The sequence below is a fragment of the Oratosquilla oratoria genome, chromosome 11, assembly GCF_046742065.1.
Source record: "Oratosquilla oratoria isolate Oo_2021 chromosome 11, ASM4674206v1, whole genome shotgun sequence".
Classification (NCBI taxonomy): domain Eukaryota; kingdom Metazoa; phylum Arthropoda; class Malacostraca; order Stomatopoda; family Squillidae; genus Oratosquilla; species Oratosquilla oratoria.
In genome coordinates, this window is record NC_134787.1 from 50,793,166 (window position 1) to 50,812,285 (window position 19,120).

The 19,120-nt window shown below is 41.7% G+C and overlaps 1 protein-coding gene across 3 annotated transcripts in view; it reads left to right on the top strand.

Moving 5' to 3' along the window:
• Window positions 1-14,419, top strand: part of LOC143029819 (uncharacterized) — a 23,394-nt gene extending 8,975 nt beyond the window's left edge. For all 3 annotated transcript variants that reach the window (XM_076192867.1, XM_076192868.1, XM_076192869.1), the window contains 6 exons: window positions 61-152; window positions 1,859-2,039; window positions 2,951-3,098; window positions 9,069-9,190; window positions 10,276-10,728; window positions 13,635-14,419. In XM_076192867.1, the coding sequence (XP_076048982.1) occupies window positions 61-152; window positions 1,859-2,039; window positions 2,951-3,098; window positions 9,069-9,190; window positions 10,276-10,728; window positions 13,635-13,724 (1,086 nt within the window). In that variant the 3' untranslated portion in view covers window positions 13,725-14,419. The remainder of the gene's footprint in view (window positions 1-60; window positions 153-1,858; window positions 2,040-2,950; window positions 3,099-9,068; window positions 9,191-10,275; window positions 10,729-13,634) is intronic.
• The last annotated feature ends 4,701 nt before the right edge of the window (window positions 14,420-19,120 follow it).

Below are 19,120 nucleotides of genomic sequence, written 5' to 3' on the forward strand. Positions count from 1 at the left end.
GCAGAAAGCATTAATTGAAATTTTAAGAAGTGTCTAATTTCTCGTTTTTGCAATCTTCAGGTGTTGAATCTGGCGCTAGCCAACGACGTGAGCATATATCCTCTTGCAGCTCTTCTTGTTTGTGATCCATTGCTTGCTGACAACAGACAACTGTAAGTTCAGATCCAGAAATGGGGATAGGTTTCTCAATCAATCAATCCATCGCCACTGCTCCCAGGTAACAAGCTATGGCCTTCAGGCATGCCTATAAGCCATTCAAAGAAGATATATTGTGTTGCTTGTTGCCCAGGGATTATTAATATGGGGCATTATACAATGAGGTGCTACGTCTTCAGTGTGATGGTTGCATCCAGGGTAGTTTGATTCAGTGGCTAGGCCCATTCTGTATTGTTATTGTTTTAATACTGGATGGTATCCTGAACACAAGCATGCCAGTGTAATTTTTGCCTCTCAATAAGCATTTTTCTGTGGAACTGATGTCCAGGGGTTGTTGGAACCACTCAAAATAAGGTTGTAGTGCGTTGTGCTTTTGTGATACGAGATGGATGTGTGGAATCAAGTGCTCTTGCATAGAACTTTTCACCTATTGTGTTCTTATGCATTTTTGTATTTGTGTGTGAGTGTCCTATTGGGGTGATTTTGATGCAACCTGTTATTACTCTCCGTACTTTTGTAAAAATTGGAAATGTATTTGTTTTGCTGACTGTTGGAAACCATAATTTAGAAGCATAGTCCAGGATGGTTCTTAAGAACTGTTTGAAGATGAAATTGTTTTTCTTGACCTGAGTGGATGTACTGTGTCCTGCTGCATTGCTTCTGACCCTGACAGCGGGCATGAGACAGGAATGACCATTCGTGAGGAGCTATGATGAGAGAGAAACAAAGGTGGTGGGTGGAAGTGGGTGCATGCCCTGACTGGCTACCTCCCTTATAAGATGAAGTTCTCTTGCTATATAGATAGATGTCCTGAGCCAGTGGTTGCAATGGATTTTAGGTGGTGTATTTTCTTGTTGATTTTCACTGTCACATCTTTCTGTTGCCTGAAGGTCATACTAATATCAAAAGCAAGGCACGGAATTTTAGGATCCTTTTCTAGTGGAAGGGTTTGACCATTTAATTTCACTGTAGGGTGTGTTTTTTATTTATGATTGTCTGGAGTGAGTAATGTTACTAATTATTTTTGGGATCATGCTTCTTTTCTTTTATCTCTGAGCCCCAACTCTAGTTTGTCTGAGTGGGCTAGGGTGGTTTTAGTTGCTATTATAGTTTTTATAGTGGGTCACTGATTAAATGAAATGGCTTTGCTGTATTACTCCTGACCCAGGGCGATGGGCAGGATGCAGGGATAACCCGTCATCCAGGAGGAGCCAAGATGAGAGGGTAGGGACAGGTGGTAAATAGATGGGAGTGGAATTATGCATTTTTACTTTGGCTACCTCACTTGTAAGAGGAAAAAAAGCCCTTGGTATATGTATGTATTATTGTTAGGTCTTCTGCGTATGTGAGCTCTTCGGTGAGTTACTGGGGTTGGGAGGTTTCTTATCAAAAGGATGAATAGCATTGATAAGAGTATTGCACGGGTACAATTGTAGTATTTTTGTCCTAGATTTGGTTGTTTTATTTTTATTTGTTTATATTTATTATGTTTTTCATTGGCAGTGTAACTGAAAGGAAAATTACAAATATAATTCGTAAATTTCTTGATTTTAATGGCTATGGGATAAAAGCAAAATCAAATCTCTTTGGATTCGTAATACTTGGTGCTAATATTTATTTAATTGTGTGATAATTATAACAATATCTACATCCTATACAGAGAATTTTCTATTTTATTGATTCTATTGTTATTGGTGCTTAGGTATGAAATTCTGGATCCAGATTCTATAGCTCAAAAAAGTGAAGGAGGTGATGCACCAGATATTGGCAACCTGTTGTCGAAAATGGTTTCTCCAGAAACTTCATCACCCACTTCCTTTTTCACACATGTGTTCAGACTAGTTCGTCCATCTGCACCAGTATCACCATATACTCAAGAAGATGTAAGTTGTTTTTCTTTTTTATGTGTATGCACTGTGAAGTTTTCTCCTTGTGTTAACCTACTCACCTTTGTATTTACAAATAATATAGTTAAGCAATTACAATGATGAATACAGCTCATGTTGAACACATATTTCAGATTGTTTTCAAACGTGTATCCTATCCAAGTCTCCTTGAATGCTTTTTGTTTATGCATAATTATAATGCTCCCATTCTTGTCCATGCTGTTTTCACATGCACAAGATGGGCTAGGGATGAGAACATTTTGCAACTGATTCACCCAACTGGTAAACAAGAAGTAACACACTTGTTAGCTCCTTCTAGTTGTATATCTTTTCAATTTCTTTAAAAGTTTTAAATCTTAAATTTTAACTTTCGTGATTGACTTTGTTTTTCTTGGTTGGCCCATGTATGATAATGCTTAGTTTATATGAAGTTTATTTTGTATGCTCCCAGTTCACTGAGAAAAATGGTATATTAACAGTCAATGTATTTTTTTAACTTGTTTCTCAGCACACCAGATGCAAGTTGCTGCACTGCTGTATGATTTTTTTTCTTTACTTTTTAATGTGCTGTAATAAATTAGAAGTCACCAACAAGACCATTCATGAAGTAAAAAATACAGCAGTCATACATTCTGGTTGCATGTTATACAGTACAAAAAATATCAGAATAAAAAATTGGCCAAAAGAGCAGTGTGCTATAATGCATATACCGTCGTATTTATGGCACATTGTTAATTATCTGGTTGTGAGGCCATAGTTTGCATATGTATTAGAAGTAAACCCCCTGTTAACTTGATACTTGTAATACATAGTATATATTCAATTTGTTACTATGAATATACTTTCATGAACAGTAAGGAAAGTGATCAGACAGGAGGATGAAATTTAAAGTGCATTTCTGGTTACAGCCCTTTGCACTGGGAAGGAATGCTCCAACCTTTCTTCTCTTTGGACCAGAGACAAGCATAACTAAAAAGCTGGCACTGCGACTCATCACATCAAAGGATTCTACCTTAGAAACTGTAGGACTTGTTAAGGGCAAGCCAGGAGGGATGGGTAAGATCATATACACTTGTAGCAACATGAAGGTGTGCGTGTGTATACTCGTGTATGTTTACATAATTGTATTTTCCTAATTGTGGTTAACAGGAAAGGAGCAATGCACGTGGGGTCCTATCTCTTGCTTTCCAGTTGTCATATCTAGTTTCATGTTCATCTTTGTTAAAACTTGGGCCATATCTCCCTATACTCTAATTGTTATACTTGGATTTAAACTCGTGCATTGTTCCATCTTGCAGCTAGTCCAAGTATTTATGCCTCTGTATGGAAAACTTTTCTTTTGTTTAAGAAGAGATGTTTTGGAAGGAAATTAAAAAAGAAAAAGGAGGCGAATCAAGTAGAGAGGAAAAGGTAAAAGGTGCAGATGGAGAGATGATAATGGAAGAGAAGGCAGTGAGAGGAAGGTGGGCAGAATATTTTAGGGAGTTGCTAAATGTGAAGGAGGATAGGGAGGGAAAGGTAGTTGCAGTGGGAAGCGCTAAGAAAATGAGAGTGATGAGGGAGGAAAATGGAGGAGAAATAGGGAAGGATGAAGTGAAACCAGCTGTTAACCATTTCCATACGGTGACGCCTACGTAGGCGTCATGAGGAGCAAGTGGGTACGCGATGATGCCGACGTCGGCGTCTTGATTATATTTATTGTAGTTGTACCTACGTAACCTCCATTCTCTCTAAACTGGCTTCATCATATTTTCTAAGGTTATCAAAATTCACGGGTAAAAGAGAACGAACGATTGAGCACTGACTTTATTTTTTATAATGCGATTATTATGATGCAGCATCGCACGTCGGGCAACTAATGCTGCAAGACATGCGATGTGCCCCGGAGTGAAGGAGTTAAGATGATGAGAGCAGGTAAGGCACCTGGTCTGGATGGATGCCATGCAGAATGTCTGAAGAAAGGAGGTACAGTGATGGTGGACTGGCCGGTGAGGTTGTTTAATGTTTGTTTGAGAGAGGGTAGAGTGCCGGAGGACTGGAGGAGTGCCTGTATAGTTCTGCTTTACAAGGGAAAGGGGGACAAGTGTGAGTGTAGTAGTTTCAGAGGGATCAGCTTGTTGAGTGTAGTTGGTAAGGCGTATGGGAGGGTCTTGATTGAGAAGATTAGGAGATGAACAGAGGGAGTAATTGGTGAGGAACAGTGCGGGTTTAGGACAGGTAGGGTTTGTGTAGATCAGATCTTGGTGGTAAGACAGACATGTGAGAAAGCTATAGGAAAAGATAAGGATGTTTTTTGGGCTTTTATGGATCTGGAAAAGGCTTATGGCAGGGTAGATAGGAAGGCACTGTGGGAGGTACTGCAGATATATGGGATAGGAGGAAAGCTGTTAAGAGCAGTCAAGAGTTTTTACAAGAGTAATAGAGCTTGTGTTAGGATTAGAAATGGAGAGAGTGAATGGTTTGAGGTAAAGGTGGGACTTCATCAGGGATGTGTTATGTCACCCTGGCTGTTCAATCTTTACATGGATGGGGTGGTGTGAGAGGTGAATGCAAGGGTAGTGGGTCAGGGATTGGACATGATTAAATAAAATGGAGAAAAGTGGGAGGTGAGCCAGTTGTTGTTTGCTGACGACACTGCGCTTGTAGCAGGATCAGAGGAGGGATTGAGGAAGTTAGTGACAGAGTTTGAGAAGTGTGTGAAAGAAGGAAGCTGAAGATAAATGTGGGTAAAAGTAAGGTGATGAGATGTACAAGGGGAGAGAGTGACAGTAGGCTGGAGGTGAGCATTAAGGGTGAAAGACTGGAGGAAGTGGATAGTTTTAGTTATTTGGGTGCGAATGTGGCAGGAAAGGGAGGGGTGGGGATGGAGGTAGAATGTAGATTGAGAGAAGCGAGTAAATGCCTTGGTGGATTGAAAAGTGTAATGAGAAATGGACATCTGGGAATGGATGCTAAGAGGAGGTTATATGAAGGAGTGATTGTACCAACAGCATTGTACGGGGCAGAAACATGGAACATGAGAGAGGAAGAGAGAAGGAGTTTGAATATGTTTGAGATGAAATGTCTGAGAAGTATGGTAGGGGATACTAGGCTAGATAGAGTAAGAAATGAGGAGGTGAGGAGGAGAACAGGGGTGGAAAGGGAACTGGGAGATAGGGGTATTAGGATGGTTTGGACACATGGAAAGAATGAGTGAAGAAAGATTAGTAAAAGAAGTATGGAAGGCAGAGGTGGAAAGAGTGAATATGAGGGGGTGGCCTAGGATGAGATGGATGGATGGGGTGAAAGGGGCATTACGAAAGAGAGGAATATCTGTGGAGGAAGGACGGGAGAGGACAGAAGATAGGGGTGAATGGAGAGGGGTTGTGTATAGATGATGCTATGATGCATGAGGGGGAGTGTGGTGGGGGGTGGGGAGGTATGTGTGAGAAGAAAATTGACGCAGCCCCAAGGGATTTCTCCCTGTCTTCTCCTTTTCTGCATGAGGGGACGGAGAGGGGGGGGGGGGTTGCCGAATTTATGAAGCGGCCTTGCTGTGGATGCGCTGTGTCTTGCGACACTGCTTCTGACCCAGGGCAGTGGACAGGATGCGGGGGTGGCGCGTCATCCGGGAGGTGCCAAGATCAGAGGGAAGGTGGAGGGGAGTGGAGTGTATGGGAGGTGGAATGGGTGGGAGTGGTTTCCATGCCTTTTTCTTTGTAGCTACCCCCCATGTAGGGGGGAAAAAGCCTTTGGTATATGTATGTATGTATGTATGGAAAACTTTATTTCCACTTATCCTTTACATGTTTAGTTTTTCTTAATTTATTCTTGAAACCTCTTAAAAACCCTCCCATCTGTAACCAAGAGATCTTCTGTGTCATTATAGTCTATTCCATTTTGTGACCTGAATATTGTAATCAAGTCACCTCTTTCTCTTTAGTCTTTCAGTGTTGGCAGATCCAGTACTTTTAGTCTCTCTATGACTTACCAGTATAGTGTTTGTGGAGTGTAGTGGTCTAAAACCATGTTGTGATTCAGCAAGGGGGATATGTGGTCTGACAAGTTGTAGTATGAGGTGTTCTGTGACTTTGGAAGGGGTGCAGAGAAGTGTGATGTTGGAACTGTCAGGTCTTTATTGGGTTTGGAGATGGCAATGATTACCCCTGTGCTTCCAGATCTCGGGTATAGTGTTATGTGAATAGCTGTAGTTTGCATTGTTGGTTAGTGCATGTACTCGTATGCCATGTGGTTTAGGTGGATGTTACTTGTATTGTCTGGTCCTGGTGTGGTAGCATCTTCGTTGTGGGACCACCCCCCCAACCCCAAGAACTGGGGACCAACCAGCCACAGTATACCCCTCCCAGGTGGTACTGATCCCTGGGAGCCGCTTCAGTTACCCGGGCGAGTACCACAGGTGGTAGGTTGTTACTAGTGTTTTAAGTAATATGCTTCTGTTGCACTTTTCTTGTTGTGTTCTGTTGACTTTTGAAATGTGGTGTGCTGGGTGTGTGATGTTAAGTGTTCTGGTGTAGATTTGTGTTCCTGTCATTTTTACATGTGTTATGTAGGGAGTATTTTGGTTTCTGTATACAGGTGTCCAATTGTGATGGTTTTGGTGCATCTTGATATTGTTCTCAGTGCTCCATTCAGTAAAATTTGTAACATCACGTGCCATGGCTCCTCAGCATGTACCTGAATGGGATGTTTGAGGGCAGGGGTGAATATAAGAGTGCTAAGCAAGGCTTTTGAGTTGGCAAATGAGAGTGGAGGGAAGTGGGTGAGCAGGTCATCGTTTGAGGATGACTGCACTTGTGGCAGAGTCTGAAGATGTAATGTAGTAGTTGATGGCAATGGCTGTGGGCAGGAGATAAGGATGGCTCTTCATCCATAAGGAGCAAAGAGGAGCAGGAAACAAGTGGGTGATGGGTGGGAGTGGAATGGGTGGAGGTGGGTGCATGCATTGGTTGACTATCTCCCTTATAAGGGGAAAAGGCTCCTTGTATATAGATGGATATAAAGTTGGCAGCAGAGTTTGAGAGGATGTGTTAGAGGAGAAAGCTGAAAATTAATTTAGGCACAAGTAAAGTGATGAGAGGTACAAGAAGAGATAGTGTGGAGTTGAAGGTGAGTGTAAACTGGTGAGAGGCTGGAGGAAGTGGAGTGCTTTAAGTATTTGGGGGTCCCATGACATGTAGGAGTAAATGGAGGAATGTGCTTATTGTATAATTGTGTGACTTCAATGGGTATTATTTCAGTCTTTGAATTTTAAGTAGACAGTATGCATAGTTTGGTTACATCCTCTTATTATTTGCAAAACATTGCTTTTCATCGCTCATAATTTTTTTCTTTATTAGGGGGACCAAAAATGAGTACCTGATAATGGTGATCCTGCAAGATTGTCAAGAGAATACCATCTCCCTGCTGTTTGTCTTCAGATTCTATGAACACCTTCACCTTCACATAAAAGTGCTAACCATAAGGGACTGGAACTTGTTCTCCTGACCAGATCCAAGACTTTTCTATGTCAGTTTTGATTCTGTCCCCTAGTTTTTCATTCAAGGAGACCTGAGAATTGCTAATTGCCTCACCCACTCTAACAACCACACCTCTCTCTCTTGGTGGGGAACCATAGTGGAAACTTTAAGTCTGATAGTGTGTTCTCTCTTGCCATGAAGACATGGTCCATCTTCACCCTGACATACGTAGGCATGTTGTGAGTGGATATACAGAAGGCTTAAATTTAATGTAAGGGTAGAGAGTGCATTTATTAAGAAGGTATTAAGGTGAAATTTTTTGGTTAGTTGGTATTATTTTTTTTTCCTGGCCTGAAAGATAATGTAAGATGTTTATTTGTACTTTTCATGTATTATTTTCTTATATAGGAATAATGTTTTCCAAGTATCTCTGTCTTTCTCTTTCCTCCTTTTCCTCTCTTTATCACTCTCCCTTCCTTGCTCCCTCCTCTCTGGCTCCCCATCCTTCCCTCCCTCCCTCCCCATCCCCCCACTTTCTCTCTCATAGATCTTTTTGAGAAGAAACATTGGCCTGGTAACAGTGTTTTATTATTTTGGGTTTGTTTCTATGTCACTGGCTAACAGGAGAAGGAGGGAGTGGGGGTGGGTAGATATTTACCAGTGAGCTCAGTTTATTTGAAAAAGTTGGAGCAGGTTAGTGACACTACTTGCGATGGAGGTCAAGATGATGGCAGTTTGAACCCTGCCTCCAGCAAGTTGGACCAAGGGCATGGTTCATGAAATTCCCTGCTATAAAGTCCTCTATAAGGGGGACGGTCTTTGCCTACTGATAGGGAGTTTGCGACATTGAACCAAATCATTATTATCAAGATAGTAGAATTTTATGAAAATCTCAGGGCCAGGTTTAGAGATATGAATGCTAACCTCTAATTACTTGTTCTTCAAATGGAAGTGAGAGTAATGATAAGCTTCAAAGATGGGTGATGAGGAGGTGCTCTATCTCATGTGATTCCCACTTATAGGTACATGTTGCTGGTCCTTCTCTTAGGGAAGTAAATAATTGAATAAATAGAATATAAAAAAATCTGTAAAGTGTGTGATGTACTTTAATGCATGGAAGGGAGTGGATGGGGGATAGGCGGAGATCAGGGAGTGGTTATGTGTGAATGATATTTTGACGCAGCCAGAAGGGATTTCTCCCCGTCTTCACTGTTTCTGCATGAGGGGGTGAAGATGGGGTGGTTGCCAATTAAATGAAGCGGCCTTGCTGTGGATGTGCTGTGTCTTGCTGCATTGCTTCATGGGTGAGATGCACTGATGACCTGTCATCCATGAGGAGCCAAGATGAGAGGGAGGGAGGGGTGGATGGGAGTGGGATTATGCCATTTGATTGTGGCTACCTCCCTGGTAAAGGGGGTGGGGAGTCCTTGATGTGTGTGTGCGTGCGTGCTTGATTGTGTGTGTGTGTGTGTGTGTAATATGTATGTACATGTATAAAGTGTGTCATTGTGTTGATGGTGGAAATTTGAAAAACTCATCTGACCAACCAGTGTTCTTTACTTTCTTACAGGGGGTGGAGTTACAGTTCGTTATGCACAGGAACACCTGAACCTGTTGCCAGTGAGACGTGTTCGACCTAGACTCCTAATTGAAGGACCCAGAGGCACAGTTTTTCATCCAGATGTGGCACATGTAAGTAGTCTTGTATTTCAAACAAGGTTGGGCAGGTGTTTTTCTGAGCATTTTTATGGTTCCAGTATGTCTGTAAATCCAACATGTTCATGTACATATATATGTGCATATACCAAAGGCTCTTTTCCCCCTTACACGAGAGGTAGCCAAAAGAAAAAGGCATAGGAACTATACATTATATATATATATATATATATAGATATATATATATATACACACATATATACATATATACACATGCATGCATGCATGCTGTAAGTTGCAGCTTTGCAGTCTTCTTCAAAACCTGGATGTTAGTAAAAATTACTGGGAGGTCATTGTGTGGGTGTGTTTTTCTTTACATATAAACCAGCTCCAGCTGTCAGGCCCCACTGTGGAAGCACAATTCCTCACTGCATTCTCATGGTCCCAAGTGGAGGATCCTTCATCCATTAGGTGCTAAGGTGGAGAGGATGATGAATGGATTTCGGATGGGTGGAGGGTGTGTGTTTGCTTTGACTCAGCCACTACCATATAAGGGGGAAAATGTCTTATTGGCCTTTTTCTTTTTGGCTACCCCCCGTGTAGAGGGAAAAAGGCTTTGGTATATGTATGTATGCATATACATATTAATTTGTAATTGTATGGTCTATTGAGAACCAACTTTTGCTGAATGGCCTCATTTTGTTTTAAATTATAGTAACCAGGGTAACTGTATCTCTCAGCTGCCCATCTCCAAAACCCATAATTGTCCATACTGCCATCTGAAGGCCTTGCTGGTATTTGATCATCTTCAGCTATATTTCCTACAATGTTTCACAGAGCTGACAATTGGCAATTGATCCCATCCCCCCCCAAACTATTACAAGCTGGTAACATATAAACAGCCTTACACAAACAACAGTCCAACATGTCTTCCCAGAAAGATCTTTGGGAGGGTCTGAGGACCATTGTCAGCTGCCATGTGGCTGCAGGTTTCCAGTAAGAGAAACTTGAGAGTTGGTAATTATTATTACCATTATGATAAATGAAAGTAATTTCCTCTCTTTATTGAGAATCAGATTGTAATACTCGTTTAGTTAATAACATGTATTACTCCAATACAGGTAGCAGAGAGAGTAGACGGTCTCATATGTTATGTGGATGCAAGTAGAACAGGAACTGACAGTGTTCCGGACACTCTAGAACTGTGTGCCATGCTCAGAACTCTTCCAGAGTACCACGCTCCTCCTCTTCTTGTCCTTGCCACTCACCTTCATACCTCCGATCACAAATCTAGAAAAGAGGGAAGAGATAGCAATAGGAAAGAAGCGGCATACCCTCCAAACCCAGGTGCTGACAATGTTCCTGACGCATTAGAGTTATGCGCCATGCCCAGAAATCACAGAGAGCACCGATCTCAAGCCCGTCCCTTGTTTGCATCTAATGTAAATAGCCCAGACTTCAAATCTAGAAATGAAAGTAGAGACTGTAGTGACAACAGAAGAGAGGCTTCACACCTTCCACACCCACCTTCAGTTCTTCTAGATAACCTTTCATCGCTTGATCTCCCATGGGCAGTAAGTATAGAATTTTTTTTTTCTTTCTAATTTTGATTTTATTATGTTATTATTTTGAGATGCAGTATTTAAGAAGTATAGTTTGGTGTTATGTGGATTGATATTGAGAAACCTGAAGGTGAGGCAGAAAGTGGGGGTAGAGAGTTGTTAGATCAAAGACCTTAGATAGTGTGGGCTTATGGGAAGAATGAAGAAAGACTGGTAGGAAGAGTGTGGAAAGTAGAAGTGGGTGAAGTTAACTTGAGAGGAAGACCAAGAATGAGGTCTTGGTGGGGCAAAAGGGGCATTGGATGCAAGAAGAATGTCTGCCAATAAAAGAAGAGAGAATGCAAAAGATAGGAGCAAATGGACAAGGAAATAGTGTGCACAAAAACCATTCATGAGTTTAAAAACAAACTAGACACTGCGTGATACAAAGGCGGGACACCACTAGCGTAGCTCCCCTTCCCGCAAAATACAACTAGGTAAATTAATCAGATAAAGAAATTATGTAGCTTGAAGGAATATATATATATTTTTTTAGTGAATGGGGGGGGGGGTGAAGGTCATATTATGAAGTGATGAGAGTAAATTAGCTCTGACTGTTGGGCCTTGCTGTGAAAGCACTTTGTTTCATTGCATTGCCTTTAACCCAAGCAATATGGCAAGGGACAGGAGTGACCCTTCATCCACAAGAATGGGAGGGGTGACATGTGGGATTTAAACAAGTGTAAAGAGGGTGTATGCTTTGACTTGGCCACCTCTCTCGTAAGGGGGATACATACATATACCAAAGGCTTCTTCCGCCTTACAAGGGAGGTAGCCAAAAAGAAAAAGGCATAAAAAACATTCCTACCCATTCCATCCCTAAATACACTCCACTCCCCACCTTCCCTCTTATCTTGGCACCTCCTGGATGACGGGTCATCCCTGCATCTTGTCCACTGCCCTGGGTCAGAGGCAGTGTCACAAGACACAACACATCCACAGCAAGGCTGCTTCATTAAATCGGTGACCCCCACTCTCCGTCCCCTCATGCAGAAAAGAAGAAGACGGGGAGAAATCCCTTCGGGCTGCGTCACATTTTACTTGCACATACTACCGTACCCCCCATCCCCCCACCCATTCCATCTCATGTATCACAACATCATCCATATACAACCATTCTCCATTCACCCCTGTCTTCTGTCCTCTCCTGTCCTTCCTCAACAGACATTTCCCCCTTCCCCAAAGCCCCTTTCACCCCATCCATCCATCTTATCCTAGGTCACCCCCTCATGTTCACTCCCTCCATATCTGCCTTCCATACCTCTTTTACCAGTCTTTCTAATATATGTGTGTATATATATATATATATATATATATATATATATATATATTTTTTTTTTTTTATGTATACGAGTTACTTCCCAATTCTGTGAACTGGTTTGATCACATTTTTTGTGTTTAATACTACTCACAGTAAAAGAGAACAAGTAATACACCAATGACTTTATATTTTATAATGCGATTAATGTGATGCAAATTACATATTGCAGCCAATGCTGTGCAAGAGAATTTGAGTCATACTGAAGTGGTTAAGGATGATGTTGACAAAAATTAGAATAGGTTCAGCAGTATGGGTATTTGTGAGTGCATATACCCCTGGCAGTGAGAAAAATGAAGAGGAGAGAGAAGAGATTTGGAGTGAGAGTGTGTGGGAAGTTTTGGAAGGAATGTGTGTGCAATGGTGTCAAGGGATCTAGATGTTAGGATAGGAGATGAGCCAGTGGCTGGAGTTATAGAGAAATTTGGTGTGCCAGAAAAAATTAACCAAAGTGGAGAGAAAATGTTAGGTGTGTACTGAAAGAGAATTGTTTATAATACATTAAGAAGAAACTCGGGTGAGGGAGTATGTATGAGAAATAATTTGACACAGCTCGAAGGGGTTTCTTCCTGTCTTCTTTTCTGCATGAGGGAATGGAAAGGGGGTGTTGCCGATTTAATGAAGCAGCCTTGCTGTGGATGTGCTGTGTCTTGTGACACTGCTTGTGACCCAGGGCAGTGGGCGAGATGCAGGGATGACCCGTCATCCAGGAGGTGCCAAGATAAGAGGGAGGGAAGAGGGTGAAGGGGAGTGGAGTCTGATGGGGAATGGAATGGGTGGGAGTGTTTTTTATGCCTTTGTTTTTTGGCTACCTCCCTTATAAGGGGAAAAAATCCTGTGGTATTCATATGTATGTAATTAGGAAAAAATATGCACATAGTATATATAGACGAGGTTGGTTTGTGGCAAGGTATTCAAGGGAGCTTTAATGGTTTATATAGTGGTATCCAAGAGGGTGATTGAAAGAGTTCTGGATCTTATACTGGGATGGTTTTAGTGCATCCCATTATTATTTGTTTTGGTTGGTAGGGTGTCCTTTTTTTTGGGGGGGGGGGGGAACCATGATGTAGAGGCTAAGTGGAGCACACTTCTTATGAATTGTTTTCATACTATGATTAATGGTTCTCTCTGCTCATTAAGATATAAATCATCATTTCTGTAAGTAATCTCTTCACTATAATGGTTTACTTAGTTCAGGCTGGTGTCCGTTAATTTCATTCTCTGTGATGGTAATTCGTGTCTTGAAGGTGGTCTAGATAGTTTCATACAGCTGTATTTGTTTACCAGCAAAAAGGGAATATGTATAGTAAGCCATTGTATTGAAGAGACCCAGTATGCTTAATCCTTTGGACTATGATTGCAAAGAAAACTCAGATGGAGGAACAAGTTTTTAATTTGATTGCATTTTGTCACAAAAGGACTTTTCCTTTGTAGCAAAGTATTAGGAAATTAAATGTTCATATCTCCATTTGAAGGTTTTGTCCATCATAGTACAGCTAGTTGAAATAAATAGTGACTATTTGATCCTTTATTGTAACATGTTTTCTTTGTCTTCCTAAAGGTGTGTAGTGTTGAGGTGTCGTCATTAAGAGGAATTAATCTAGGGCTAAATTGGCTCTTGAGAAGAACCTTGAAGACACTTAATTCTTAGTCACGTTTTACAAAGAAGTGGGCACAACAATATTGCTGCCTGCTAGCTTAAGCACCAATAGATGATTAAGTGTAAATGCGTACATACTGCTTGAAGTGAATTTGAAAAATGTTTTTCATAACTTGAATGCACTGCAGTTGTTCTTTGACTTCAAAAGAGCAGCCTTATCAGTGTTCAATTAACATAAGAATTGTTTTATCAGTATTTATTGAAAACGAGTGACTCAATACCTTGTGAAGGTTAATAAAAGTTGTATATTACCCTCCAGATTTTTACATTTTGTGGGATACTTCTGCCAAGTTCCTTATATGTAGTGCATTCCAAGTGGATGCTACAACCTTTGAAAATAGGAATCCAAAGGATATTGCAAAAGGTAGTGAATGCAGGATAAGGTCATGGAAGAAGCACTTGTCATGTTGGTGAACTTTTGTAAATAGCTGTGATTTAAGAAGGGTGGGGAAAGGGAATGGGTTTGCCAGCGTGTTTTATATAATTGCATGATTCCAACTGTGATTTCCAAATTTTAGGTCATGCTGTGTGATTCTCACCGTATTGTCTGCATACCTATGTAGTTCATAATATCTAATGTCTAGTGTCTCTTTCTACATGAAATGCTTTTTTACCCTATCACCGATATGAAATTATATTTTATTTTCTTGATCAATTGATTGTTTCAGTATATATTATCCAATGGTTACTTGGTTTTATTATCCACTGTTGTATTTATTCATAAGGAGCTAAGGTAAAAGGGACAACCAATGGATATTAGATGGATGTGGGATAGGTTGGTCACACCCTTTATAAGGGGTAAAGCACCATTTGGTTTATTCTAATTTCCATTGTAAAAATTACTAATGACATGTTCATCTGATTACAGTTAACTCAATTTTTATATAGTAGCGCCTACAATGCAAAAAGGAAAACCATAAATTGTACAGAAATGAATACCCCAACATTAATAGTGATATTTGATTAATCCCGGCTCACAACTCTCCTAATCGTAGGTTAAATAGAATGTATGAAATAAAGAAATACTTCCCACACTTATGCCATGGCTTCAATTGTCAGTGCTTTAGACACGTCAGACATCCTCTTCACCAAGAGGGGGGAGTGTGTTTGTACACAACTCAGGTCCTGCATGTACATACATATACCAAGGCTTTTTCCCCCTTACAAGGGAGGTAGCCAAAAAGGAAAAGGCATAAAATCATTCCCACCCATTCCATCCCTGAATACACTCCACATCCCTCCACCCTCCCTCCTATCTTAGCACCTCCCGGATGACGGGTCATCCCTGCACCTTGTCCACTGCCCTGGGTCAGAAGCAGTGTCGCAAGACACAGCACATCCACAGCAAGGCCGCTTCATTAAATCGGCGACCCCCCCTCTCCGTCCCCCCATGCATAAAAGGAGAAGATGGGGAGAAATCCCTTTGGGCTGTGTCAAATTGTGCTCGCACATACTACCTCATCCCCCCATCCCCCCGCCCATTCCACCTCATGCATCACAAACTCATCCATATACAACCATTCTCCATTCACCCCTGTCTTCTGTCCTCTCCCGTCCTTCCTCAACAGACATTCCCCTCTTCCCCAAAGCCCCCTTCACCCCATCCATCCACCTCATCCTAGGACGTCCCCTCATGTTCATTCCCCCCACATCTGCCTTCCATACCTCTTTTACTAGTATTTCTTCACTCATTCTTTCCATGTGTCCAAATCATCTTAATACTCTTTCATCAACCCTATCTCCTAACTCCCTTTCCACCCCTGTTCTCCTCCTCACCTCCTCATTTCTCACTCTATCCAGCCTAGTAACTCCCATCATACTTCTCAGACACCTCATCTCAAACACATTCAAACTCCTTCTCTCTTCCTCTCTTATGTTCCATGTTTCTGCCCCATACAGTGCTGTTGGCACAATCACTCCTTCATACAGTCTCCTCTTCGCATCCATTCCCAAATGTCTATTCCTCATTACACTCTTTAATCCACCAAGGCATTTACTTGCTTCTCTCAATCTACATTCTACCTCCACCTTTTCCTGCCACATTTGCACCCAAGTATCTAAAACTATCCACTTCCTCCAGTCGCTCTCCCTTAATGCTCACTTCCAGTCTACTGCCACTTTCACCCCTTGTACATCTCATCACCTTACTTTTACCCACATTTATCTTTAGCTTTCTTCTATCACATACTCTCCAAAACTCTGTCACCAACTTCCTCAATTCCTCCTCCAATCCTGCCACAAGCGCAGTGTCGTCCGCAAACAACAGCTGGCTCACCTCCCACTTTTCTCCATTTTCTTTAACCATCTCCAATCCCTAACCCACTACCCTTGCCTTTACCTCTCGCACTACCCCATCCATGTATAAGTTGAACAGCCAGGGCGACATAACGCATACTTGACGAAGTCCCAGCTTTACCTCGAACCACTCACTCTCCATTTCTAATCCTGACACAAGCTCTACTACTCTCATAAAAACTCTTGACAGCTCTGAGAAGCTTTCCTCCTATCCCATATATCTGCATAACCTCCCACAGTGCCTTTCTGTCTACCCTATTGTAAGCCTTTTCCAGATCCATAAAAGCCCAAAAAACATCCTTCCCCTTTCCTATAGCTTTCTCACATATGTCTTACCACAAAGATCTGATCTACACAACCTCTACCCGTCCTAAATCCACACTGTTCCTCACCAATTACTCCCTCTGTTCCTCTCCTAATCCTCTCAATCAAGATCCTCCCATAAGCCTTCCCAACTACACTTAACAAGCTAATCCCTCTGAAACTACTACATTCACACTTGTCCCCTTTTCCCTTGTAAAGTGGAACTATACAGGCACTCCTCCAGTCCTCTGGTCCTGCATGTGGTTCCTCATATTTGAGCCCAGTCAAATGTGCAAAACTGCAGCCAAGATCACCCTGCATCTTTATTAGACTACACAATGTACAAATTTGAAAAAAGAAATACTTTTGTCAGATTTTGAACATATCAGCTTAATGGAAATGAAAATATGATCCAGGATGATCATGCCCAGTCATATGCAAATCAGATGGATGTGCATCCCCAATAGTTCAACCTGAATGACCACACTATGAGAAATAACCCACAAGATACCAAGATCTATCCACAAAACCTACACCCCCTCACTTGTGCCACTAGAACCAGTAACTCGCCCCTTCAACCTCTCCTCACCCGAGTTAAAAGAATCTTCCACACAACCTCCTCCTTCCTCCAGCCCACCATGCTTACCCCCCAAAAAACCACAAACCCACTCAACCCCTTCCCTCTGTCATTCCAGTATTTACAACCCTACTGACCCAAGAAAAGATGCAGGTTCTAGGATAAACCAGTAAACTCTCCACACTAAAAGTGCCATCAAATAATTCTTCCCAAGCAGCCAAAGTAAATCACCCCAGATCCATCATTATATGCAGTCTCGAAACAGTACGAGTAGAAATTTACCATACCCCTAAGCCAATCACACATAACAAGACGTAACTGTACTTATGACTCGAACCTCCCAATGCTCTTAGCAGATCCAACTGGAATCGGTGAACACCTGTTAAGTTTAAACACCCTTATCCACCCCTTCTTCTTCCCCCAATCCACACCCAAGTACTCTTGATGCTTGTAAACTGCCATTGCTCGACGGTGCCACACCCTCCCCCCTCAGCTATATGATAATACACTGCTGCTGCTCTTCTAACCACTCTCCACCACATGAATGCAGGGCGCACACAAAACATATCAATACAACACTACGACTCTTTTGTCTCCCGATGAATCGTGAGCACGGACTATGTTCGCAGACACAATATCGTGATTGCACGGCTTTGCCTGGGTTACACTTCACCTGCAAGCTATGCGACCGCCCCAACACCAACAGTCTCCACCATTACTGCCTCGAATGTCCCTCAATAAGAGACATGTCAATTTCACTTAACGAACAATAATCTAGATCAACGTTTCTCAACCTTTTTACCTTTGAGTAACCTTTAAAATAAATTGCATATCTCGAGGAACCCCAGCGCAAATAAATAAATAAATAAAAAAGTATACCATATCTTTCTCGTTTTATTTTCATCATAATAATAGGGTAGATAGGATAATGTCTATATTACATAATTACAATAACCAAGAATATGACGTGCGTGTTTAATTATATTACGTAAATAAAATTAAATAAATCAGAAGTGCATTAGCTTATCTCACTTGCTCTCGCGGAATCCTTAGGACCTAAACTTGGTTGAGAATGACTGATCAAGACACTGTCCTAATTCGACACCCACACTTTGGTTGATGTAAAGCTTACCTCACCTTGATTACCCATATACTCCTTCTCGTATGATGTAATGTAACTGCCTAGTGCGGGCATTGTGGTCTCGTGATGTCCCGGTATTTCCTGTTCTTATTATTTCCGTACAGCTTCACTGTACGAAGTAACGTGACCTGCGCATCATGCATACATAGAAAGTACCTATTGCAGTGGCTCTATGAGCGTAATAGATTTATATAAACTAAGTACTCTGAAAAACTGACTGCAATCAATAACACCTACACCAGCTCCATTGATATACAACCCAAACCGACCACTATATCCTGCCAACCCAAATAACTTGCTCCAAGGACGCGTCTCAAATTGAGGAAATGTGTATTTGTCAAGCAATATAAACCGTAATAGATCTGTTTACAAGGAACAACTTGGCACATGTGCACACCTCATGCCTACCCCACCTCCTCTCTCTTTCCATACCCAAGTCAAACAAAAGAGGTACAGCGCTGCGATTCTCGGCCTCTGTAGTCTGTACCCGTTCCTTCTGATGTTTCCTACTCACTGGACGTTAGTGCTGGGCAGATACCGGTAACAACCTTAACGGTACTTTACCGGTAAAAAATCTGGTACCGTTAACCTATAACTCGATAATAGTGGTGGGCAGATACCGGTAACAACCTTAACGGTAAAAATTCTGGTACCGTTAAGGTTCCGTAACCGATAACTCGATAAGCTATACTCGGAGAGCGGGCAATTTCATCGGGCAAACCATCAAACTGTCCGTTCCCGTCGCCATTTGCGGGCAGTGGATGGAGGGGTGACATCGCTGCCAAACACATGAGGTGAGGTGCGAGCAAAGTTAGCAAACCCGCTCAGTACAGACCGAAGTTACCTTACTACCATGTCCGCACCTAGTACTAGTGTGTACTGGTCTCGACAAGACGTGCTATTGGTGCTATGCTTTTTCTCATATTTGTCTCTTGCCTTTGTATATATGGCTCCACTTTCGAAAGGAGAAAAGAAAAGCTGCTTATGTTCATTCTCATGTAACTGCAAAACAATTGTTCATTTTCATCCTCCAATTCACGTAGGATTGTCACTGGGCTTCCCATTAAATCA